Source organism: Micropterus dolomieu, linkage group LG20, assembly GCF_021292245.1.
Source record: "Micropterus dolomieu isolate WLL.071019.BEF.003 ecotype Adirondacks linkage group LG20, ASM2129224v1, whole genome shotgun sequence".
Lineage (NCBI taxonomy): Eukaryota > Metazoa > Chordata > Actinopteri > Centrarchiformes > Centrarchidae > Micropterus > Micropterus dolomieu.
The window spans coordinates 33,667,697-33,694,416 of NC_060169.1; the positions used below are offsets into that span (position 1 = coordinate 33,667,697).

General features: G+C 41.0%; 1 protein-coding gene across 1 annotated transcript; it reads right to left on the reverse strand.

Moving 5' to 3' along the window:
• Nucleotides 1-17,941: 17,941 nt before the first annotated feature.
• Nucleotides 17,942-25,054, reverse strand: dhcr7 (7-dehydrocholesterol reductase). Its single transcript, XM_046033629.1, has 8 exons — nucleotides 24,974-25,054; nucleotides 23,960-24,068; nucleotides 21,625-21,847; nucleotides 21,404-21,494; nucleotides 20,974-21,187; nucleotides 20,601-20,805; nucleotides 19,899-20,030; nucleotides 17,942-19,485 (listed from the first exon to the last, which is right to left on the reverse strand). Exons 2-8 carry the CDS (start codon nucleotides 24,046-24,048, stop codon nucleotides 19,021-19,023), a joined length of 1,419 nt encoding a protein of 472 aa, XP_045889585.1. The 5' UTR covers nucleotides 24,049-24,068; nucleotides 24,974-25,054; the 3' UTR covers nucleotides 17,942-19,020.
• Nucleotides 25,055-26,720: the final 1,666 nt, after the last annotated feature.

The following is a 26,720-nucleotide window of genomic DNA, read 5'->3' on the forward strand; positions in this document are numbered from 1 at the left end:
TACAAAGAGTCAAGAGCGAGAAAGTCCGTGTGAGGAGGTGGTCAGGGTGTATGGCTGTGTCAAACAAACACAACTTTGATTTATTTATAGTTTCATGTCCTGTCCTTTATGTATATGATTTGACGTGACCTAAGTGACTTACATAACATTGCGTTACATTTCGTCACTTACATGATGCAACATACTGATTTTAATCCAAACCACAATCTTTTCCTAAACTTAAGCAAGTAGTTTTGGTGCCTAAACCTGACATAGCTATGACGGTTTCACCACATTAACCATCTGTTTAATGTCACATGACTTATGTAACATACTTAAGGTCCAGTACACATATCGGTGGTATATGTTATTTGTGAGTGATTAACAATCGACCCATTCTGTCGTTTATACTAATATTTCAAAAACTGAAAGTTCATATTTCGGTTTGACTTTGAGAATCAAGTGTCATATAGTTTACTATTACATTTGCATACTGTATGTCATATCCAATAAACTGAATACATTTATCCAATTATCATGTAAGAGCAGAGACTTTTTCCTCCCGGATCTTCTATTTTGATGGAGGAACACATCAGGAATCCCTGTTGTGGTTGCACCATTACTGCATCCATCTATTTGATGCAAATGAGGGGCAACTTGCTTTGTACTCAGGTATGTTTCATAATACAAAACCTGTCAGGGAAACCAGACAGTGATATGTGAAATTTCCTCCAAAATAACGAAATTGAATTCCAAAGAAAACACACGGTGCCATTCTGTTTACAGACCAATCAAAGCAAATACATTTGAATACGTTTGAAAACATGGGTCACACTTGACTCATGTGACAAGTGATGAGCTCTGTTGGAGGCTATTTTAAGTGTCAGGGCAAATAATTCAAGCACAGCCCAACTTCAAATATTCGGAAACCATATTTAAATATACACTATATGCTGGCCAGACCGGGGGCAATCAGCATCTCAAAGCTCGCTGGATTACATGGTATGCAAAAAACCCAGAAAAGGCAAGCTGATGTTGAGATGCTTAGAAAATGAATGAATGAGATATCTTTGCAGGGGAAACTAGTTTTGTACAAACTACAGCGGTAGAGAGAGGCAGACAGACATACAGCTGGAATGTATGGACAAGTAATCAGTCAGATTGTGGAGGGATTATGCTGATGGCAGGAAAAGTGGTATTATCAACAGCATCATTATAAACACATCCTTGTATGCCCACAACACACACAAAAACTGCTTCCTATCTGAGTGATTCAACGGTACTTTCATTGTCTGACTATTTATTCCGGAGAGCAGAGAATGAGTGTACAGAAGTGCATGTCTGTGTGCTTTTCTTCCTTTGCTCTGTGTGTGTGTGTGTGTGTGTGTGTGTGTGTGTGTGTGTGTGTGCGAGGCAGAGAGGGAGGGAGGGTTTTGCTGCAGAGGGAGAGTGGAAGGCGATAAAGACTCTGTGAGTGGCAAGTGTACATGGATAGCTTCACATCAACTGCCAATATGTTGTGAGGCGGCGGTAACAGGCGAGGGTCTCGGGGGAGGGCTGCGGCAGAGCAGGCCAGCAGCAGACGGAGAGGAAAACAATTTCTGGTGCCAATAACCCCGAGCGGCACAGATGAAAAATGTTTTAATATTTGCAGCTGCTTTATGGCAGTCGGGGTGACAGTGATGGAGTCAATGTCAGCTTTTTCCTTTTAAATGTCATGCTCTGTCTCAGGCTGTCAGAGCGCACGCGCGCACGCGTGTGTGTGTGTGTGTGTGTGTGAGTGTGGAATTGATCTTCTCCTCTTGTACACATTTGTGGGCGCGCCCCACCCCTATTCCCTTCACCATTTTACCCCTAAACCACCCCTTTGTGCCTGTGTTTTTCCTCTCTCCTCTCTCCTCCTCCTCCCTCTATCCTCCCGTTGTCCATAAAGACAGTGCGCTCAGCTGTCAGATGAAACTCCCCAAACCTGGCAGCCATCATTTAGATAATCACTTCCTCCTCTTTGCATTTTATGTGGATTTGATTATTTTTCATCTGCGGCAAGATGGAAACCATAAATTACATTGTGTCCCCTATGCCTTTGCTGAAATCAAACATGCAGCCAGAATCACAGAATCAGCAAATGGAGGGAAATATTACAAGATCTTCAACTTTTGGACACCATGCACAGAGACAAAGCGCTGCACACCAGTGTTGTTTCACAGAAAAGCCTCGAAGTTATTTATATTTAAACATATTTGAAATGTATTGTATTAAAAACAATTATTTTCATCATGTATTGATTATTTTCAGCCTGTGCAATGTCAAACAATTGTAAATCTAAAAAACAAAAAAAGGATAATATCCCAAACTCTGTATTCAAATAGTTCCTTTTATCCAGCCACCATTTAAAAGTCAAATATATTCAGTTTACAGTTCTGTAAAGCAGAAACTCTTCACTTTTGAGAAATCCCCGCTTTTCAAAAGTTAATTTTTTCTTCATAAATAACATACATGATTAATCAATAACCAAGTATCATTATTATCGTAGTGTAGTGTATATTGACAGACAAATAGTTGGATAGAGAGATGTGTGTTTACCTGGTTAAACGCTAGAAAGAGAGGTAGACAGTGTTTGAACTCAAAATTGCCTTTCTCTTCACTGAATATCCAACTTTAAAATAATTGTAATTTGTGTTCCCCCTACTCCCTAAAAGATGCTGGGAGTTGCAGAAATGCACTATTGCCCATTTAAGCACTACGCCCTTATTAGCTTAATGAGTTTGGTTTATCATTTTGGGCTTTACATGCATTGGCTAAAGTATTAATTATTTCTTCATCAGTATTGTCTGAGAGTAAACACGTTCCATATTCTCAATGTTTTCAAACTTTCATCTCTTTTTTGAAATTACTGTCTCATTAATTATTTTCTTGATGTGATACATAAAAGTATGAATTGAACACCATCTGTTTCAGCATACTTTAACATATTTTGCTTACCGTGATTATGTGTTATACTGGCTGTAAGATGAATCAGAAATCAGAAATGTCTAACACATGAGGTAAAGTCAATACTGCCTACCTTAGTTGGCCTCTAAAAACAACCCTCCACGCCATCTTGTGTCTTTTGTTATGAGAGGCCTGAGTGTGTGCTATTGTTCCCTGACCTGCTGTGGATCCTCTTGACCCAGACTTGCTCCCACTTAGGGGGTCAGAGGTTAGACCAGCTTCTATCGGCAGGACCCCTTCTCTCCCCCAAGTAATACATGTAATGGAGATGGGTCAATGAGGTCTTTATAAGTGGCAAACAAGATCATTAGTATGATGGCAGGCCCAAGTGAAATATACTACAGCTTTTTCTTTTTTTCCTTCAAATCCAGAATTTTTTATTTCTTAAGATGGATTTTCCAGAAAGACAGATAGATATATTGACAGCATACATAAGCACAAACCTCCACTAACATAATACAAATTACATTTGATTCATAAAAAGATCGAACAAGTTGGATGCAAGTGATAACTCTAAATTACATAAAACTCTAATCCACGCAAGTTAAACTCTGTATTTGTTTCTGTTCAGCTGCACATTTACTGTGTGTGGGTGTATGCGACATGTTTTCCTGCATGAAAAGCACTGTTTCAATTAAAGGTGTTTGATCCAGCAGCACGGCGGGACAGGCCTGAACGCAGGTTGGCTGGATGGAAGCAGCGTTGCTTATTAGCCCCCCCGCTGGGCGTCTCAGCAGGGGACTGATGTGTAATCCAGTGCCAGGCTTGCGGGCCCACACAGGATATCTCACCTATAATAGCAGCCTGTTCCCTGAGGCCGGACCCCTGCCGGAGGTGTGAGAGGGCCAGCAGCCCGGCAGTCATGGACTCTGGATGCCGTCTTTTCTCAAAGTAACTCTACAAATTCCTTTTTTGTACAGTCTGGGAAACAGTACCAGCTAGATGTACTAGATGTACTAAAATGTCATAACATTTTTGTAGATGTAAAATTGACCAAATGATACCAAAAATGTAGAACTGAATTCCTGTCAGACTGCCCAAGCCTCTAAAACAGCATTCAGATCATATTGAGGCCAACCTTTCTGTGCTTAAACACAAAATAATGGAGACTACTAGTTTTAAAATGTGAATTTATGTAGCTCATAGGAAACAGCACTGACTAATATCCAATATTTAACAAAATCAATTGTTAAGGAACATAAAATGCAGTTGTCTTTAGTAAAGCAGTTTGAATAAGCTCTGATACAGATTCTGTTTAGATGGGAACATGACAGTTACACTTCATGTCAAAGCTCCTTAAAGAAATACATTCTTATTCTGCATTCTGAGAATGCACAGATCGTCTAACATTACTTTTTCAGCTTTGATCCGAGGCACCTTATATTTGTACCTCACAAAAGTACTTAAAACTATGTTACACTGCAAAAAAGATTGTAAAGCATAGTGGAAGTGTCACATAATAATGGGTTTATCAATCCTCATTTGTCGTCATAAAAAATCTCAGTTTGGTCTTTTTGCTGAACTCTCATTTAAACTCATGGATGTGTCTTCAGTGTGTCTCCACTGCGTGGCCTAATTAAACTGCTTAATCAGTTAACGACTCCAGCGAACACAGTTAAAGGGGAATTAAGCGCAAAGAGATTGAGGAGAGGAGCGGTGGAAATGCTGAGGAGACGCTTCGCCCGTCTCCAGTGTGAAATAAAATCGGGGATGGAGCAGAGTAGAGGAGGCCATTAAAAAGTGAGCAGAGGGTGCTGAACTGTTTGCTGCCATACTGCCGCCGGCGAATGAGCCAATCGAGATGCTTGTTTAAATGGGAAAAGGGACGTCTTCAAAAAAAAAGGCACATTAAAAGCACTTTGCTCTGTTAAGCAGAAGGGAAACAAGGGAAAACAGAGGGGGGGAAAGACAACAAAAGTGAAATGTATCTTAGAGGAACTGTACTCCTTGACCTCATCTTTAGTTCTCAGGTGATTACAGTGGGGAAGTTATTATGGTGCTATTTTGGCATAAAAATACATACAAAGGAGCTGTGATATGTCATAATGTCTTTTTCTGGCTTTTCATTAGATGTAGATGCAGTCTTCAACAAAAAGGATTGGGAGACATAAGAAGTAGCATTACTCCTCTGTCCCTTCTTACTCCTACTCTTTATCTCCCCTTCACATTTTTCTTTTCTTCTTTTTTGTTTTTTTCTAAAATCTCTTGCTTCATCTGTCATCAGTTTACCCTCACCATCTCATCATTTCTTCTGTTCTGTTCTCTCCTACTATCTAGATTTCCTCTTTTCCATTCACCCTCCAGACTTGAGGACTGGGACCTTGAGGACTTTGGACATGCTCTGTGGGGGAACTTGAAACCACAATGGTTGCCATGGATATGAGCAATGACAAGATGTTAAGCCCTTTAATCCATGTGTTTTCTGAATATTCTGAATACAAGGACGTTATGCCTCATTATATATTTAGATGTAAATAAATATGTGCCGAGTGTAAAACAGTAGTTTGACTAAATAAACTTTTGGTTTTAATTGGAGTTTGCTAAACTGTGGCACAGTTGAGTTTGCTCTACTTTATCTGCAGATGTAGACTGTGAGATATGTTAGTGGATGTTGAGGTAAGATTTTTTTTCTCAAAAAACTGCAACACTTTATATTATTACTTTTTCACATCCACATTATCCTGTGGTATTAGTAAGATCTAGAAAGAGGTTTCTAGAAGAGCTTCATAGCCTATTAATATTATTACATGATTGCAACAAGCAGGTTAGGAAAACAACCCTGTGGAAAGTGGAATAACTGCAGTGGCTACAGTGGCTTTATATTTCATGGTCATGTTTGTTTACAAAATAAAAATTGTTATATAAAAATGAATTCTAAAAACACGCTTTGCTTTTCTTTCTATTTTTATCAGCGAAAATACTTTTCTTCTTATTTTCTCACTTTACCAAGTATAAAACCAAGTATTTGTGCTATACAGCTAGACAATTGCAGTTATTATCACTCTTATAAAATCAGCCTGAAAAGACTTACTGTACTTGCAGCATTTTACAAACAAATCATAACCTTTAGTTAGTGCATTTATAGGTCTTTCGTTTCCTTACAAGTTTAATCTTGTAGTGTTGTTACTTCTATCCGTAACATTCCGTGATGGCCTAGAGCAGCAGCCAGGTGTTTTTAGTTGAGCTTGTTAATTGTTTCTGCACATTAAAAGGGGAACTTTTGCACAATTTTGAACATCAACTTCTGTCATCAACATGTGTTGGGGAGTACTACTGTATATGTGAAAATTGTATTTTAAGGCCTTATGCACAAAATCCAATAATAATCTAACAAGACTACAAGTTAGCAAAGAATTTATAAAAATATTAGGGTGTGGAGTTTGAAAGAAGTGAGCTTGCCCGCTAAAGAGCTATGTTTCAGGCTCACAGCTGACTGAACTGTTGTTGGTTGCATTGGGGGCAATGTAGGCACAACGTTTTGACAAAGATGATATATCTGGTTCCGCTATATCAGTTTTGATTGATGGAAGAGACACAATTGAGGGAAGTTAGGAGCTACTGTACGTTAGCTAAATGGCAAGCACCCTCACAGTGGACTCCTGAAGTCTGCAGAAAGTGCTATTGATACCTCTTGTTGAGCTCATGTATTGTGGATTTGGACAAACCTAATCTTCCTCATTCTTTCTTATCCTCGACTCTTCTCTCTTTTTCCTCTTATTCTCCTCTACCCACATTTTCTCTGCTTCATCATCCTCTCCATCCATGTTCTCCTCCCGAATCCTCATCTCCTCTCGCCCCTGCTCTCTACACACCTCCACTTTCCTCCTCCTCCACCTCCACTCAGCGCCACATGCCTCCCTGACTTGCTGGATGGAGCCCAAAATGATTCAGGCTCATTATGCAGGACACTGTATGGGGGAGAAAACTGGAAAGAAGAGAGGGTAGAGAAAAGAGAATGAGAGGGAGAGATAAAAAGAGGAGGGATGGAGGGGGAGAGAGCTTAACAGCATCTGTTGGCCTCCAAGGTAAGGCCACAAGCTTAACACACACACACGCACATTACATTCTGTTTAATTGTTTGGCACATTTTAGGCAAGCAAAAATTGGGTTTTTTAGATTTAGATAAATTTCTTCAGACACATTTAGCATTTTTGGATATCTGCCTATCTCTGTGTGCATGGATGTACTGGTGCGACCTTGCACGTGTGTGTAGTCATGCATGTGTGTGTGTGTGTGTGTGTGTGTGTGTGTGTGTGTGTGTGTGTGTGTGTGTGTGTGTTAAGTGTTTGCGGACGCTGAAGGGGACTGAGTGTTTTCTGACGCCTGTCTAGCCACGCCTGTCTCACTGGGCCATGGAAGTGTCATCTGCCCAGGCCTCAGTGCGCACACACATACACATATACACATGCATGCGAGCACACACAATCTCACATTGTCTCTCTCACATCAGTGAGGTACAGAGACAGCCCAGGGCTTGCTGTCATCTCATCACACTGTGCAGGTCCGGCCATGTGCACTTCTGGGTGTGTTTATGTATGTGTGTGTTAGAGAGAAAGAGAGAAAAGGAGAGAGAGAGCATAATAATGCCGCTAAACAGCAAGTCTGCTGTCACTGTGGACCTCAAACTTCAGGTACAACCAAATACATTAAGAGAAATGTATCCTTTTTGAAGTCCATTAATAACATTGCAGTGGTACCAAACAACTATCTGAAAGACAGACATCACATTAACCTAAATCACATCCCTCTGTTTTGATGCTGTCAATGAATTTGTCTTCATAACAATTACGTCGTAGGAAAATGCTTGGACAATTATTGCATCGCGTAATTTCCGCCAAAAAGCCTCTTTGTGCCACTACCATTTCTACTCATTACCACCAGACCCACTGTATTCTAATGGAAAACCCAATTAGCTTGTACGCGGGAGGAATGCTAATGGGGATCACAAAGTTCTTGAGTGCTTAACGGAGTGCATTTATGTGGTGGTTGGCTGCACAATTCATTTGGCAACCATCAAGGAGTAATTTGAGAAAAGGTAAGAAAGACTGCAGACTTATTAGAGAAAATGCACCTGTTTATATGCCCCGAATTCCTTTGAGTGTGGAAACAGCTCACTTTCGTGGATCTATTTGGTCGAGAGCTTTTGCAAAGCCTCTGCATTTGTCAAAATAGAGGCTAAAAAACAATACATGAAACTATGGCAATAGATTTTGTGTAAAGGTAAATAAATGTAAAGGTAAATAAATATTAAGTAGGTCAACTTCAGATGAAGGCAGCATTGAGTACAAAAGGAGGTGGCCGAATATATTCTGATCGAGCCATCAGTGGAAATTGATATACACATGACACATATGGTGAATGACCTGTTACAGTAGCTTTTACATTGTGACTGGTAAGTGACCCAATAACATAAACATTTAATTGAATTCTGTACTGATGAAAGGATAGGATGTGTAGTGTAGACGGCAAAAAGCAATGTAATACTAGTAATAAGTTGTTAATAAATGTATTATGATCAGGATACTAATGCAATAATAATAATACACTTCAAAAGCAGATTATCATAACATTTATGATAAAACAATAAAAACAGGGAATATAACAGGTAATACAAGGTCAAAACGAGGAGAGAACTCTGCTGTGAAGTTTGCGGACGACACCACCATCATCGGCCGGATGAGACTTGCTTCTTGTCAATTGATAATCTTGCAGAGTGGTGCTAAGAGAACAACCCACTGCTCAACGTCAGCAAAACCAAGGAGCTGATCGTTGATTTCAGGAAAAAGGAGATAAAGACACACTCCTGTCTACATCAGTGGAGCTGAGGTGGAGCAGGTGAACAGTTTCAGGTTCCTGGGAATCAGCATCACAGAGAACCTGACATGGTCGTGTCACATCACCACGCTGGTGAGGAAAGCTCAGAAACGACTGTATTTCTTGAGGAAGCTTAAGAAGGCCAAATTCCCGTGCCAAGTTCTTGTCAGCTTTTACAGAGGAGCAATAGAAAGCATCCTGACTGGAAACATCACTAACTGGCATGGGGTGTGCACGGCCCAGGACCGGAGGGCTCTGCAGCGGGTGATTAAAACTGCTCAGAAGATCACTGGTACCCATCTCCCGAGCATCAGTGATATGGGTGAGGTGCCTGCAGAGCCCAAAGGATACTAAAGGACAGTACCCACCCAGCCACAGCCTGTTCACCCTGCTGCCTTCTGGGAAGAGATATAGAAGTTTCTGCTGCTGCCCCACCAGACTGCAGAGCAGCCTTCCCCCCAAGCTATCAGACTCTTAAACTCTAATTCATCCTCAGCACTATTGTTTCAGTTTATTTCTGATTACAATTTTTAGAATTGTTTCTAGATTAATGTATATTGTCTGCTACGTAGCAGAAGGAAGTTACAAACTCAATTTCACTATATAACCTGTTGTATTGTGACAAGCATGCATAGAAAAACACCTCGCTAAGTAGCAATACATAAAAATATGGTAAATATGGCTTCATTTCTACCTGTACACGCAAACATTCACACACACATACACACACACACACACACACAAAGACAGACCCGCACACACCCTGTACATTCTGCTCATGTACACAGGAATACATGAATGTAGCTGTGCACAAAGTAGGTCAGATAATACTTCTTGAACCATAAAAGAAGTAGGAGGGGAATCAATGGGACTTTTCATGGAGATCAAAACACACACACACACAGTTTTGATTCTCAGCATTTGACAGAGGAATACTCTGCTTTACACTACCACTGACCAGACAGGAAGTAGGAAGTGGAGAAAGGAAGCGCAGAGTGGCTGATGACAATACCTTCTACATCCTACCACTCTGCACAGTACAGCAAGGTCAGGCTCTGGTGGAAATCCATTCATTCAAATCTTTCAGAGCAGCAGTCTGATTAAGAGACTCCTGTTATAACATGTAAAGACCACTGGCAATATGAAGCTCAGCGGAATAAACTCGGCAGAAATCTGGCAGGTGTAGTAAAAACACCCTTTATTCAGCCAATTTCGCTCATCCCAATGCAGCCAGAGGAAAAGATTAACACAATGTGTCTCTTTCCATCAGGTATTAACATTCAGACAGCAGCTGCTCACTGTGATTAGACAGAGGTTAAAGCATATATTGAATTTGCCTCTTATTGCTCCCAAGGTGACCTGAATATTTGATAACCGACAGCCTCTGGAATATGTCAGAGATGAATTTGGCCACATGACACATAAAAAGTCTCTAAACTCAACCATCTAACTGCAGAAATGGAAATGAGTCCATCAGTCATTAGACAGCTCAGATACCGATCAGTGTTAAAGAGATTATTGTGTATGGGAGCTTTGTTGGCTCAAAGCGTTGGTCTGAAGCAGTGTTTCTCAACCTTTTTTGGGCCTGTGCTCCCCTATCCATTATCAAGGTCCCTCGCCGCCCCCATCAAAAACGATTTAGGCTATTTGCCTTGAAAAACATTTTAAAAAGCACATAATTGAAACAGCCAAACAACATTTATTTCTTTCCCTGGGAACTGGGAACACTGTCTGCTGTTTTGTTGGATAGGGCACTTAATAAGTACGGGGTCTGAGGGTGCTCCCCCAGAAGATTTGAGTATTAAAGACTTAATTTCCTACATTCAGGTGAAAGTTTCTGCTCCAATTTCTGCCTTTCTGCACCAATTTATGGTGGAAATGTTTTTATTAATATAAAGGGAAACACGAAATTCAGGTGCCAGGTTACAATTCAAAATATATAAATATAATCGAATATAATGTAGCGAGGCTCTCTCGCACGGAGCTCCACCACAAGTAGCTGACAGAAACATTGAAGAGAAAAAGAGTTACAATACACAGTCTCGTCCAGTCGCGGTGGAGTAAACTTGCAGGTTTTAATGTTGCAGACCACAGTTTTATTGCAAGTAGTTTAAAGTTTAAACTCATATTGATGTGAATCTTTGGTGTAAACTCCCCTTCTGCTCAAGCTTTCTGCCTCTTAAAAAGAAGTTTTTCCTTGCCTGTGTGGCCTAGTGCTTGCTCTTGGTGGGATTTGTTGGATTTTTGTAAATAACATCACAGAGTACAGTCTAGACCTGCTCTTTTATGAAAAGCGCTGTGAGATAACTGTTGTTGTGATTTGGCGCTATATAAATGAAATTGAATTTAATTAAAATTTTCACCTCAACAAACGCCCCCCAAGAGCAACTCAGCGCCCCCCTTTCCAAAATATTGCTTCCAGCGCTCCCCCCGTCATCCTCTGAACGCCCCTTGGGCGTTGGTACCACCCCTATTGAGAAACACTGGTCTAGAAGAAGGTACGGTATCTGGTCAGTTTTTCATTTACTTTTTTTTACGTTTTTTGGTTAGAAGCTATATAAATATCTTACTGTATGTCCAGGGGGAAAATACATGAATGATTCATGTTAGGGAGTCCAGGTACTTAATGTGACTGCATTTTGGTATGGGTAATAAAAACACAGCTTTTGGGAAATTAGCCTTAGCCATTAGACATAAGCCTCCTCAGACAGTGTTGGCGGCTCTGTTACTTCTAATTGTCTCTCCCCTCCTTTTGTTTTTGTTGTTTCAGCATGAACAGACATCCTTATGAAGATGATGACAAAACAGTAGTGTGGATGCCTTTGTAGATTGACCTGGCTTAATGTGGATCAGCAGCTGGTCTCTAGGGACCATTAGCGAAGCTAGACCTTCTTCCATTCCTGAAGTCTGCACACGTCTTGCTCATGTTTACCATCCTCGCTTTGATCTTTAAAAGCAAGAGATTTACAAAAAAAATCCAATGTTGGTGAGTCCACCTTTCTCTTGACAGCATGTTGCTCCTGCTGTTAAGGAGGCAGTTTGGGTTTCCTCTTGGTAGGGATTTCCAGCCAGTGTAAATACCAACACCACAATTTTATCATCATTGCATCATCTTGCTTTGCTTGGTTGGATGTTCACTTTTTTTTTTTAAACAATTCAGAAAGGGCAGCTTAAATAGCTGATAAGGACACCACTACTTAAACCACAGGTTAGCACTGACGAGGAAGGGGAGTAGAGATGACCTGATCATGAATGAGCGGCATTGGTGGGTGTGACGCAATCAGAGGAGGAATCATGATATCAGTAACACAGGAGGTAGCATGAGACAACACCAGACATAGTGATGGAAGGGTTGGGGATCAAGGTAAAATTAAGGGTGTGGTTCAGAGCATGTGTTTAGAGTTGTCACACTGGATAAAGGTGAAGAAGGGAATGGGAATAAGTTAGCTGTGAAGGGATGGGGTGACATATAGACAGACAGAGTTCAGAGTCAGGCCAGGGCAGGGTGTGGATGGTAATGGACTCTCTGTATGTGGAGCATGGTTTCACAGTCCCTACAGAACTGTATTCATCACTGTATAAGCATGTTCCATGGCGGTACTGTTCATAAAATGCAACATGTGTTAGCCCTTTATTTCTGGCTCAGTTTCTTTGGCTCCATATCAGTGCTGGAACCAACATGCAAAGGTCAAAGCTAATAATGTGGCAAGGAAGAGCTTCGCTCAGCAATAAGAGGGCTAGTAGAATAGATTGAGTAAAGGGAGGGGCATGGTTAATGTCTTAAACAAAGCGAGAAAACGCAGCTTGACTGCCAACAAAAGGCAAGATGGAACAGTGGAGACACATGCGTGACATGTGTAAAATGCTGACTTCATACCAGACACTGGTGTTAAAATCCAACTCTGGTTCCACTTCAGATAATAGAAAAGACAACGGATTGGTTTGCTGTCATCATGTATAATGTATACAGTGCACCATTTTAATGGTGTGTGATTGTGGCAAGTGTGATTGAAGGTAATGGAAGAGTGATTGCCCCTTGTGATTTATTAAAGAGAAAGCTATTAGGGGCTGTGTGAGGCGCTGCTGCCGCTTCAATTATCATTAGGTCCAGCTCAAGCCAGTCAGCTAATTGGTAAGGGGAAAGTGTAAGGCTCATTCAGCATCTCTTTACAGGTTCTCTTTCTGTAACTGTGAATCTGATGAGAGAAGTCAGGAGCTTACAAGGATGCTATCGCATTTTGACTCATTTACACACATTGGAAAATAGTTCAGGTTAGAGAGGTCAGGGACAGTCGCAGAGCAGCAGCCCTGGAGCTATTAGGGATTTAATGTCTTGCTCAACCTCACCTTATAAGGGAAGTGTGTCTCAAGCCGCAGCTATCTTCTCCATTTTGACCTCGGGCTCCCATAGAAATGGTTTGTTAGTTTTGGTGTTATTCTTCATTTAATCCACTTGATACTCCTCGCTCCAAACTGATAAGCAATTTAAGAGGCTGAAGTATGTTAATGTGATGACTCTGCTAGAAAGTAGCACACAAACTATAAAAATGTCTGAGTTTCTTGCTGATGTGAAGCCTTTCTGAGTTAAGCTAATGATGCCTCTTCACGCAAACATCTCTGCAAATCAACACTGAGGAGGGTGTTTTTTGCTAACTGTAGGTCGTTAGTCGCTCTGTCTTGTTTTCTTAATTGTGAGGAACCTCAGACAAATTTGGTTACAGTAGTTGTCATCTTAATCCGTGTAACATTAAAACATACTTAAAACATTCTGTAAACAAGTATGTAGTGCTAAGCAGCTAAACAGGGTTATGTAGGACGAAATAACGATAAAGTAGCTCTAAACTGATATTTTATGTCAACGATGTTGTTTCTTTCTTTCCATGTGTTCTCTTCAGCATGAATAATCAGCTGGGGGGATGCTGAAGTACCCCTGGGGCATAGACTACAGCTACAAAAAGTCAAAAATTTTAGGTCAGTAGAGCACGTACCCCATGTACTAAGGAGTTTTCAACCAGCTCATGTTAGCTTAATTAGCAAGCTAGCTATAGCTGATACAATGTGCCGGCATAGAAATCCACAGTTGCCATCTAGAAATGAGAAGCTGCTTTTGTGTAGCTCTATCTGAATCCTAGGGCTCATTGTTTTAAAAAAAAACAAGCCATAAACATTTTTAAACTGCATATGTGCCATGCAAGAAGGGAAAGCAAAAGCATTCGTTGTACTTTCATTTGTATATCAGCTGAAGTGACAAGAGTCAAACTTTCATGCCATGATGTGGGGAAAGACATCTCTCCGATTCTGCTTAAAATAGCAAGTAGGCTTGAGAATCCTGAATAACTGGAACCTGCAAGAGACCTGAAGTCTGACCCCCAAATTAATGTCAGCGGCTGTCATTGTTAATGAATGCCATGCGAGCTTATATCCCAAATTGTGGAGTAGGGCGAGGTCCGGTGAGGCTGGGAAAATCTTGTCAGAGAGCGTCCTTGGTGTAGAGGCTCTGTCCAGTTTGGCAGCTTTACCATTGGACTACCCTACTCCCTACCCTCTGGACAACTGGCTGTCAACCGGGAAATTCTGCCACACACACACCCACAAGCGCATGTTTGCCTATCTCCAAAGCAACCAAACAAGAGTCAAACAAATCTCCTCCTGGACACTACCCACCTGTTGCTTGTATATGTGCTATATAATGCTCAAGATTGTGCTCATGAGTATCATGCTTATGTTTTTTACAGTTCATGGTGTGTGTGTGTGTGTGTGTGTGTGTGAGCATGGCAGAAGCAAATAACTCATTCTGTCCTCCGGTTGTGTTTTCGGGAGTAAAATTCAATGTTGCTATTCTATCAGCATCATTTATAATCCGGTAAAAAGTGTAAGTGTAACTACAAGCACAGCAGCTCCCCTGCAGTTCTGCCAAGCTCAATTTGGCTCAGTGTTAGCGGTGCAGGATTCAAGCTGTTCTCAAGCGGAGTCTGACTATCAACACAGGAAAAATAGGTAGAAGGAAATCAGGCCCTCCAAACATGTAAAATATGGGCAATCTGGTGCCTGAGCTCCTGCTGGTGTGTCTACTGATGTGTGAAGAGTCTGCCTCCATGCCTCCCAAAGCCTTGTTAATATGAGTTGTAGAATCTACAACCAATCATTTTTACCACATCAGCTATGGATTTGCGGCATGGCCTGGGAATCCTTTTTAATCCCTCTAATTCTTTCTCTGCTCCTAATCCTTTTTTAATTCAACTCTCTGTGTGACTTACAAGGAGTCAAGCCTAAAAGGTAGGCGTAGGATTCTGTCAGCTTATTTTGGCGGACCCCTCTTCTCAATCTAAGACCTGTTTCAATATGTCTGGTAGAGCACAACAGAGGAAGACTTTTTAGAGTTTAGGTGGGACGTGTTGTCAGGCTTCAAGCTAAAGACAGATGATTCTGGTCTGGAGTCACAAAGTTCAAGTTGTTGCTAAGTTGAAGGGGAACAGATATCTGACAAAAACTTCCACAGCCGACATCTTTGGGGGTTGTCTATTCAAGCTAATCGGTGTTAACCACATGCCCTGACCTTCAGCAGCAAACTACTGGGGCTCTTTTTGCTCAGCCTGATGGTCAGTCTGGCTGTTTCATCAGTCCATTAGTGAGAGGCCAGAGAAGAAAAGGAAGGAAGGAAGGAAGATCAGTGGAAGATTAGAAGACTTGAGTGACTGCTTTTGTTGTCAGACAGATGTACAATGAGGATGCAGGGGGAAAAACTCAGACTCAGAAAACTCAGAGATTAAAGTTGAGCAATTTAGAAGTGGTAAATTCACTAGAATTCCTAGTTTTGTATCACAACATTACCCTTCTCCCCCCACTCCGTAATTAAAAAAAACAAACTACAATGGCCCTAATATGCCAATGTATAAATCTCACTCCAAACCACAGTCAATGTGCTTGCGCTCAAGCAAAAGTCAGGGAATCACCATAGACAGTAAGATATTTGTTCTGGGACGCATGCATATCTGTGCATATAAGGCAATCCATCAGAGAGTTTCAGCCTTTACCAAAGACAAAACAAAGACATGAGTGACTCCTTTTGTTACTAGCCTGTTGTAGTAGAAGAAATTAAAGAAAGACACAACAATACACTGCAATAAATGTACCCATCAAACCCAACCACAAGAAACATTATGACGGCAAGAATTGCTCCTTTGCCACCTACCACAAGCAGCCAGTCTATCTAACCTCACCCACCACAGTGTGATTATTAAGCCTACTGCGGCCTGGAATGTTCTTTAGAGGTCTGCTGTACTTTATGGTACATGTAAACTGTCAGTGCTCGCAGTTTGCTGACAAATCATGTACTTTCTTGCCTCTGAGGTGCCCCTTTCCTCCCGGATTACGACGCTCACCCACAAGTCTCTTGCCCCACAAACTTCCTATAAAAACTAATTTGGCCTCTCGGGAAATCAATCCAAGCACTAACTCCAAGTGTACCATTGTGCTTTCTGTACATTGTATTCTACTACTCCCCTTCTGTGTTTCACTCTCTTTGCCTCTCATCCACTCACTCAAACTGCCCACTCTGCTATGGCTATTTCTCTTTTCACTGACCCCCACTTGCCCCTTCATCGCTGATGAATGAGCAGCTACAAAAAGGGGCTTCCACAATATGGTTATTGTGTACACTGGACATTTAGATGAATGGGTGCATGATCCCCACTCACAAATTCATATGTCTGGCTTTTAGTGTCATCACAAAAAGATCACCCCTTTCTTCAGATTCCCATTTCTTTCACAGAGTGCTATTTGTCGAATCGGTTATGAGTGAACCCGGCCATCACAAAGTACAGCCCCTTCAATATCACGCAACACTTCCTCACCTTCAGGGATAATTTGAGAATCACTTAACCTGAAAAAAGAATTAACAGTAATTTAGCTTCCCGTAATGCCGTGTGATGAATCTGGTGATTATTGCATTAGCTTTGAACAAAGGCAACGGAAATCAATGAGTCTTCCATTATGATAACTGATTTACATCATAACTTGTATCATTACACTGGTGGGAGACCTGCTGATGGTGGCGTTCAGGAAGCAGGCCAGTGCTTACATGGCACAACAGGATGCAAGGTCCAAGGGGTTACTTACACACTTGAGAACAAGTTGTCAAATTATAAACGGCAACGTCTTCACCTTAAATATGTATTTAGGATGTGTTCTCAAAGTAGTCGTATCACTTGATCTTCATCAGGAGATGGAGTTTGCTCAGATAGCGTGGAATTAAGATCTTCCAATTTCTCATTTTTTCCCTGAGCACATCATGTACTTCTCATCCACGTTGGCTTAAATACTCAGGTTAAAAGTTCATTCGTGACTTTGGAAACAGACAAGAAAACAATCTCAACGCAAGGTCAATTTAGAAGTTGTTCTGAAGCTTTTGATCATATCACATCATTTTCATAAGCAGAAATGTATGTTTTCATTCTGGTATGTTATTCAGTGTATGTGATTCTTTGTGGATTCTATTTGTACAGATTAGTATGACTACTGCAACCGCAAGATGACGATAATACAGTGGTTCTACATTTTTTTAAAAAAGCATTAAGAGGATAATGCAGCAGCCTGTGTCTGGATTTGCCAAGTGACAAAAACCCTTTAGGATAAAGCTTTAAATAAACAGTGAGGGGAGCTACACGTCTGTTTTGTTTGTTGTCCTCTTTAAAGTGTGTTAATGATACATGACTGCTTGCGGGATCTCACTTGAGTGATTGTGTGGAATTTATGCTTTAAGGTAAACCCATTCCATGTGTGGAGAGATGTACAAATGCAACTCTCTTAATATTTATCTGACCACTGGGATTAGCTGTCATCTGCTGCCCCCCAGTGTTGAGCATTAAGAATGACACCACACAGCACAGTGGTGTGAGCTGGTGTTTGTTACCTTTTATTACTATGCTATACTATTTATAGTTTGTATTAGCTTTGACCTTCAAATTCACAGTATATCTAGGCTTTTAAAGGTCATCTGGGCAGATTAATTAAAGGACCTCTGTCTTGAAGTATTTCACTGGTACAGAGCAAAATCTCTTTTTGACCACTCTGACTTGTTATCAAAATTAAGAATATCCCGAGAATAGAAAATGCAAGAATGAGTGAGCGAAAATTTCTACACAAAACACACACTGTAGGCAGATAGAAAAAAAGTTTATTTTGTTACCCTATCTATAGCTATAAGAAAGGCAGTGCTGGTATGAGAATGAACACAAAATAACTGTAATTGTTGGAAATAGAAAACCTCTGTCAGCATAGAACTTAAACTTGGCTAGACCGTGATCAACTTAACATGTTGATTTAACACAAAGCAAATACAATGATATAACTAAATTATAATTGTAGTTTCAGAATGGCTTAGTGAACTTCAGAAAGAACAGACAGAGCTTTTTGTTGGTGTTAAAGTCAGTAGGGCAGCAACAAATTATTACAGTCAATGTGGATTAATAAAAATGTATTCATACATTACTCATTTAGTTTAAAAATGCCAAAATAATGAAAAGCCACTACCTGAGAGCCAAGTGACATTACATTGCTTACTTTTCTGAGCAATAGATTAAAAAAAAAAACTTTAGTAGGAGTTACATTTAAAATGATATATAACTGATAACATCAAATGCTCTGCCATGTTTTGGTCTTTTTTTTGATAACTTTTTTGTCAGTTTGATTACTATCAAACGAAAAAACTTGTCATTGATTTTTTTTTAACTGACAAATTGATCAAGTTACCGTATAACCCGTACGTGTGTTATGGGAGTGTCACAGCATTGTGTTGAATAGTTGACGTCACTCCACTACAGAATCGACTCTGTTCCTGTCCCTGATAGTTTGGCTTGAGCTGGTTAACACTGTTCTTGCGCTTATTGGCTCCAAAATATATTGTACTGTGTTAAAACATGTGGTTGAATGTGTTGAATGGTCACAGCATAACGAAAGCAGCAGACTGGTGTATGAAACTGCCTTTAGTAGTTACAGCAATAAACCATCTGTACCTGCATGTACAGCAGTTTAAGCACGTTGAAGAAATAGATACAAATTACAGAATGTATGTAATGTGGTGTTAAAATGTTCATCAGTGTGGTGTATTCTTGATACGTATAAAACACACACATGCATATGCGGTCACACACACACACACACACACTTAATGTTTGTTTTGCTAACCCATTCCAATTTCTAGCTTAATCTTAGCCCCTCCCTGACCTCTCCCCCTCACTAAAACACCCCAGGAATTAGCCGGTAAGGCACCGCATCTGTGTAGCGTTTCCAGTCCTTGCCGTACTTGCTGCTGCAGCGGTGCTCATCGCGCACACAGCGGTGGACGAGCAGGATGGTTATGTAAACAATGTAGAAGTACGGGAGTATGTGGCCGAAGCCACAGGCGGCGCAGTATGCCAGTGAACCCATCAGGTCACCGGTGTAGTTGAAGTGTCGGGCCACTCCCCAGAAACCCGAGGTCAGGAGCTTACTGCGGTGGACGCCACCATCAGCGGAGCGGTACGAGCACTCAATGTATGTTGGCTTACGGCCCCAGATGGAGCAGGAGCCCTCGGTGCGCCGAAACAAATCCTTCTGGTGGTTGGTGGAGCGGAAGATGTAATATCCAACAAGGCCGAGCAACAGTACGGCCAGGGCGTGGGCGTCTGAGAGCTGGACTGGGTGGTACACTAGGTACAGACCCTAAAGAGCCAAAACACATTATTTATTTATTTTTATTTATTTATTGTAGCTCCATATCTATTATTTGCCCATGCTAGAGTTATACATTCTATTCTTTTTTTAAGTTTCATTCAGATATTGAAATTTGAAAACTAATGGATAGAAAAATTTACAACAATCCTTATGCGGTTGACAAGTATTTGATGGAGGGAGACATGTGGACACCGGTCATTTAACTTCAACATAAAATAGCACAGACGTTTTGCACTGGGATATTACTTTTTTTTAAATCCACACAGCTATAATAATATTTTTTCCTGATATCGGAAAGGCATTCATAGGACCACTAAGGATATGATTTCATATTTACAGCCTAATTACTACAGTGTGTCTGTGTGTGAATATGTGTGTGTAAGCATGCATATGTTTGTTACCTGCAGTGTGTAGAGGTACGGCAGCCAGACACAGTCTCCCCAGCCCAGGTACCATCCAAAGTGGTCATGGCAGATATCAATGGTCTTCAGGTACCACGCTTCATTCCAGAAGAAATCCAACACATAAATGGCCTACAAGAAAACACAAACAATCCAATTTTCCTAAAACCTGACAATGGACTATGGACTTATTTTCTTTGGCAAATGCAAAATGACTAAAACAGAAGATGACAGATTTTTTGTCAGTACTATGTTAAGAAAATAGATAGACTAACTTCTCGGAGTTAACTTAAGAGGGAGTGAGCAAGCGGAGGTGCAGATCGAATATAGTGTAAATAAAAAAATAAGTGAATGGGAAGCACTGCAGTGTGGGGAAGATTCTAGAGACTTATTAAGGCATCTTAGTTCTGATAGTGAGTTAGTTAAAATGGCCTTAATATCGTCGCATGAAAAACCAATCGCTGATCATCCCTTCAATTGTCAATAGCCGATCCGATCGGCAATCGGAACAAGCCTACTGCAAATTTCAATATCCAAGCCAGAATGAGAAGTAAAGAAAACGCTCATCTAACTCATATAACAGTTTCTACTATCCCTTTTTGTTTCCATTTTGCAGCACTTCTGCTTCCACAGGATCAGTACACAGATTTGCCCAGTTCTTCCATAGATATTGGTTTAAAATCAATCCTTACTCTACCTTACCTGCAGTACGTTGACCAGGATCATGGAGTTGGTGACATGTCCGTACAGGTCCTGCTGCTTGGCCATGTAGGACAGATTGATAAGAGTCCAGGCTACAATGCCGGGCCGGCCATTGAAGAATAGCTTGAAGTCAAACCACTTGCCGATGCGTGGGTTGAACTCGATGCCCATCATGTAGTTGTAGAAGATGTTCCCTGTGAACTTGCTGTAGTATCACAAAAAAAGGTGGAAGAAAACAAGTCGATACAGTTGTACACTAATGCGGAGTACACGACAAGTTTAGCTTTTAGATATTATAAGCACTGTGCAGATATGAAAAACTTTTCAGCTGTAGAAATCTGCTTAAACGACTTGTTATCCACTCAGTACTCACCAGTCTTCGGAGTTTGTGGGGAAAAAGTAGGCCTTTATGAAAGCAAAGGTGGCCACAGCATATCCCAGTATGTTAGCACACCACATCAGGGGGATCCAGTTGTCGAAGATGATGGTGGGAGAAAACCAGTGGAAATAGTGGGCATTGGCAAACCACAGAGCATGGGTGATCAACCAAGCCTGCAGCCCGTTGATCTCATACTTGTTAATCAGGCCTACAGCAGTGAATGGGGAGACAACACAGAGAGATAGTAGCTGCACACTGGTTTGATAATGAATGCCATATAAGTGTAAATAAGAATAAATCTTTTGTTACAAGTTGCTACTATTTGCTAGCACTGTCTCCAAAAGCATTGAGTCAGATTGGTGTAATACTGGACCTCTCACTTGTGTACTGTGGACTGATGAGCGTGGAAATGAGTTTTAATTACCAGCAGGGGTCAGTGCTCCGTCCTGCACTCCACCAACATAGCCAGGAATAAACTTATGAGTGACATCAGGAACACACATGTACAGGAACCCCTAAGGCACAACACAACCTGTTTTAACTTGCTGACATTTGCCACGATGTTTGGCAAGCGCTGAAGACAATGGACGGGTTTCTGTGAGTCACACCTCCCAAACTCTTCCGCCTTACTCTTCTTTTTCTTACCTGGAAGACCACCCAGATGGCATATATCGTGGCAGCTGACCAGGTGAAGGAGGGTGCCCGAGCCCAGATGGAGAGCAGCGTGGCCTCTCCTCTGCACAAATCAAACAGAGGCTGGCTGATGGAGCACTGGTACTGATCGCAGGCCATCACAAAGTAGAAGACAATGAAAGGGGCAAAGCAAAGGAGGCCAATCACGCTGATCAGGGAGAACCAGTCCACTTCCCTGAAAATGAATCAGATATACATACAGATAGGGATGAACGGTTACCGGTTTAATGATAAAACACAGTCAAATTCCTGACCTGACAAGTCTGTATTGCCGTTACAAATTTTAATTGTACTGCACTTTTAAAAAAGTCACTGTAAATACTGCATCAACCAAAGTTAGCAAAGGTTGACACAGGCGCAGCATGCAACGTGGGTTTGTGTTGAGTCAACTAAAACACAGCAGATGGCACTGACAGCGCTCGGGAGATTTTCCAGCCTTTCTGAATTGTGGTCATTTTATGTTTTTATAAGAGTGCTGAGCTAAGAAAATCACATCGTAGCGAATGCAGGGCAAGTTAACTTTTACCTCAGTGCACGATGTGGGGACTCCAGGGTAGAGGAACACGTCACGGTTTGTCCGTCTAACTCGCTAATAGCTTGTAAACTCAAGCTCTCAGCGTTACCCACTCTTAAAAAACACTAGATGTTGTTCTGCAGCTGTATGTGTCATGTGTCTGCTGACTCTATTTGCCCACTGCACATGATAACATGGTACATAGTTTAGTCACACAACCAACATTCAACTGAATTGTAAAAGTAAAAGTGATCTAACAGAAGAAACACTACAGACTCCAACAAGACTCCTCTGTATTCATGTCAATTGGGCTCATTGCAGTTACTGTCTTCTTTAGACTCATTCGTATAAATGTAAACTGTGCATGGAGTCATTGCACATTTGATATGGTTTTCATATCCAAGGTACTGGTTGTTATTTTTTTATTTTAATGTTTATGCAATCAAAAACTGCTGCTAAAAGGCGAGAGCAGTCACCCTACCCGGATTCGAACGCGGGACTACAGGGTAATAACCATGCAACTTTGACCGCAGCGCCAAGGAGCCAGGCTCATTGGTATAGCGGTCCTAGTGCATTCTCAACAGTAGTGATGGTACTCCGTCACATTTTGTTAATTTAGAACTCGGTGAAATTATTTCAGTGTGTATATTAGGGCTGTGCGATATGACGATATGTGGATAGAAAAAATCTACACACCCCTGTTAAAATGCCAGGTTCTTATGATAAAATAATGAGACAAAGATATCATGTCAGAACTTTTTCCACCTTTAATGTGACCTATAATGTGAACAATTCAATTGAAAAACAAATTGAAATCTTTGAGGGGGAAAAATGAAAAATAAAAACCCTCAGATAACCTGGTTGCATAAGTGTGCACACCCTTAGACTAATACTTTGTTGAAGCACCTTTTGATTTTATTACAGCAGTCAGTCTTTTTGGTAGGAGTCTATTAGCTATTAGCATGGCACATCTTGACAATATTTGCCCACTCTTCTTTGCAAAAGCGATATCGCCTGTGCACAGCCCTCTTCAGATCACCCCACAGATGTTCAATTGGATTCAGGTCTGGGCTCTGGCTGGGCCGTTCCAAAACATTAATCTTCTTCTGGTGAAGCCATGCTTTTGTGGATTTGGATGTGTGCTTTGGGTCGTTGTCATGCTGAAAGGTGAACTTCCTCTTCATCTTTCTAACTGATGCCTGAAGGTTTTGTGCCAAAATTGCCTGGTATTTGGAACTGTTCATAATTCCCTCCACCCCGACTAAGGCCCCAGTTACAGCTGAAGAAACAGCTGAACTTTATTTATGATTAATCAGAGTCACTTCAAATGATGGCAGGTGTGTAATGACTTCTAATTAACCTGAGTTTGAATGTGATTGGTTAATTCTGAACACAGCCGCATCCCCAGTTATAAGAGGGTGTGCAACCAGGTTATTTGAGGGTTTTTATTTTTCCCCTTGGGAAGATAAACAGATGCAGAAGTATGATGATCTGGCTACTAGTATGCCATAAACCCAAAGGACAAGCTGGTATTGGGTTGAGTCTTCTGAGTCTATAACTAAATTACATTAATTTGTTAACAAATACTGTATCAGAGCTTTATTTGCGGTCATCAAAAGTTAATTCCTTCAATCTAAATTTACATTTTAACAAGTTTTTTTTCCCCTCTGTCTCAATTGTCAGTTCCAAGGCTGTGTAATAAGCTTGTGGTGGAACTTTTGGTGTATAAGTATATAAGATGACAAAATGGACTTTGACATAATATAAACTCACCATGCTCTCCCCCACTGTGCTGTCTGCTCCCTCTGTTCAGATGTCTTCCCATTGTGACTGTGCTGGGTTCGTCTCCGTGTTGCCTCCATGGCCACTGCACTGTTAATTTCTGATGAAGGATCAAGTTAAGATCAGTTCGCAGAAGCATGCTGTATTTTCTCCACTACAGCCGTTTTAATTAAGACAGTGCAACATACAGTGGCATGCACCAAATGTACAAGCAATTGGCAATGGCACCAATGGAAAAAGAAACGCCATCTTCCTCTTAGTTTCACAAATTCACTGTGTCTTTGTGTGCTCCAAAGTTAAAGTGTCATGAAAGGTCAACACATAGTAGTTTAGTTCCACATGCCAAACATTTCAAAACAGATCATGAGGTAATCGGAGGTATTAAAGTGCATGCCTTGAGTCTTGAGTGGAGGTGAGCTTGATAAAGCTAGCTTGTACAGCAGGATCTGGGTGTACACATATGTATTCAACTAAAATAAAAAGTGTAGTTCTCTCTCATACACACACGCGCGCACACACACACACACACGCACACACACACACTCTTCTGGGGCAAAGGTACTGACAGCACGGCTGGCTTTCCAGTGATCACAGTACATCTAAAGTTCCACCAACAACAGAACTGCAATGTAAGGTAACGTTATGATGTTTATGCGTTGGAATAAAGATGAAAGGACTCGCGTGCCTCTCTGTTACAGCACCTCCTGTTTAGCATGTTTCATCAGTTTGTCCCACAGATGTGTGACGAGGAAAAGGAGCAACCCACCGTTGCATAACGTTAACAAAAATCAAAACATGTAAGGCTTTTTTAATAAATCTTTAGATTTCAGCACTTTCCTTGCGCACGCGCCTCTTTTTCTGATGCTAAATTGAACTGCCTCGAATAACTGTGCCAATATGCTTTGTTGAACGCTGTATCTTCAAAAGCAGGTCATATGATGTAACAGACGTCATACCAGATTATAATCCCGTTACAGAGGCACAATTACACCGTAGCTCACTCACCCGTAGATAATTGTACGGTCAGACAGAGATGGAGGCAGGCAGCTCGTCTCTCCTTTCTTCCTGGCCCAGGTGCTGTTATCCGCTGGAGACCTCACAGTAGCGCCACAGACTCCGCCCATGTCGCCACTACGTATTAAAATGTAACCAATGACATCCATGCGAGGGCGGGCATGGGACGGGAACTGGCCTCTGACTGGGCAATACTAACTGGAGCCACCAGCACCTGATAAAGTAGCCCGTGGTTGAATGGTGTAGTCTGAGTAAGCAGGGAACTGGCAGTGTTATGAAACTCCTGTCGTTATTATCTCCTTTGCTGTCCAAGCACTGGCCTTTGGCACCCTAGCTTTTTATAACAGGTTGTTACATCACGATGAAACAATGATAATTTTGTAAAGACACTAATAGCCAACTTTTTCTTAGACAACTAAATTGAATTCTAATGCTTTAAAAAGCTGAGCAATGAAATTCCCTGGCCAGAAATCAACTACATGTATTGGTGTGTCTTATTTCTACAACATACATCTCTGAAATTAGTAGTATGCCATTTTAATAGCAAAACCCTTTAACACCCTTTAATACTAAGAACCTAGCTGATAAAAATAATAATTTAATTTCAGACTAAAAATAGCGTGAGGGTATTACATGCACAACCAGTACTGAGTAGTGGTTAAACAATTGTTTCTGTGCAAGCAACTAAAAATCAGTGGATCTAATCTCCAATACATTCACATAAATGCATGTTTCCGTCAATTACCATCTCATCAAGTACAGTTATGATCCAGAACCCTAAAGTACCTTTAACCTGACCAGAGAGCACAAAAAAAAGATGTGGCCCTTGTGAACAGACTGTTGCATATTGTTCTAGTGGAGGATGGACTGTCTCCTGTGAAACCTTAATGGAATGAAAGACATCACAGTACTCTACTCTCTACTGTTGTCACGGGTGGATGCAGTAGTGGGCAGTTACATTCTTGACATTCATTATTTCCTGCCAAATTGAATGCTGTAGTCATTGATACACCTTGGGGGGAAGAAGGTTCTTGGATCTGTAGTAAAATCTGTAGCCTTTGTGATATAAGGGGTCCTGTGTTTCTAGGTGCATGTACATAAATTAACCCCTAGAGGGTAGCACTCAGCTGTGAAATACAAAGGCAATGGCTTAAAATGTAATGTTTTAGTTGCTGTACAGGTTGAGTGGACAAAAGTCATTAAATACATTAAGTACAAGTACATACCATCACCTCCACCTGCCCAACATTTGATATAATGATAATATCATACACCTAACACATAAGCCAGAGTTGTACACAGATACAGATCATACCAAACTGTAAATACCAACTAGCAGTGGGACCATGTATCAATGAGCAAATGACAATGGACAAGTTAGCAGCATGCTAGCCAGTAACAACAATAAAAACAGAATTAGTGGATTAGTGTGTTCTGTAGATTAACTGTGTTCATGTCTGACTTTTCAAAAGCCAGTCCTTGAGATGTGTGAAGGTACGCTAGGTGGCACAGTTTCTTATTGCAGATGGTAGGGTTACTCACATTTGCAAAGCTATTACCAAAAAGCATGATTGGCTAAAGGAGCTGGGCCTTTGAGGTTACACAGTAACCCTCTCAGAGCAAAACTTGTAGATCTGTTGTTTTATTTTTACTGCTTAATGAAAGTATTAAGAAGTGAAGGTGCTTTGTCTTTTAGGATCTTAAACATCGGGTGCTGGTGGAGGAACTTGTGTCACTT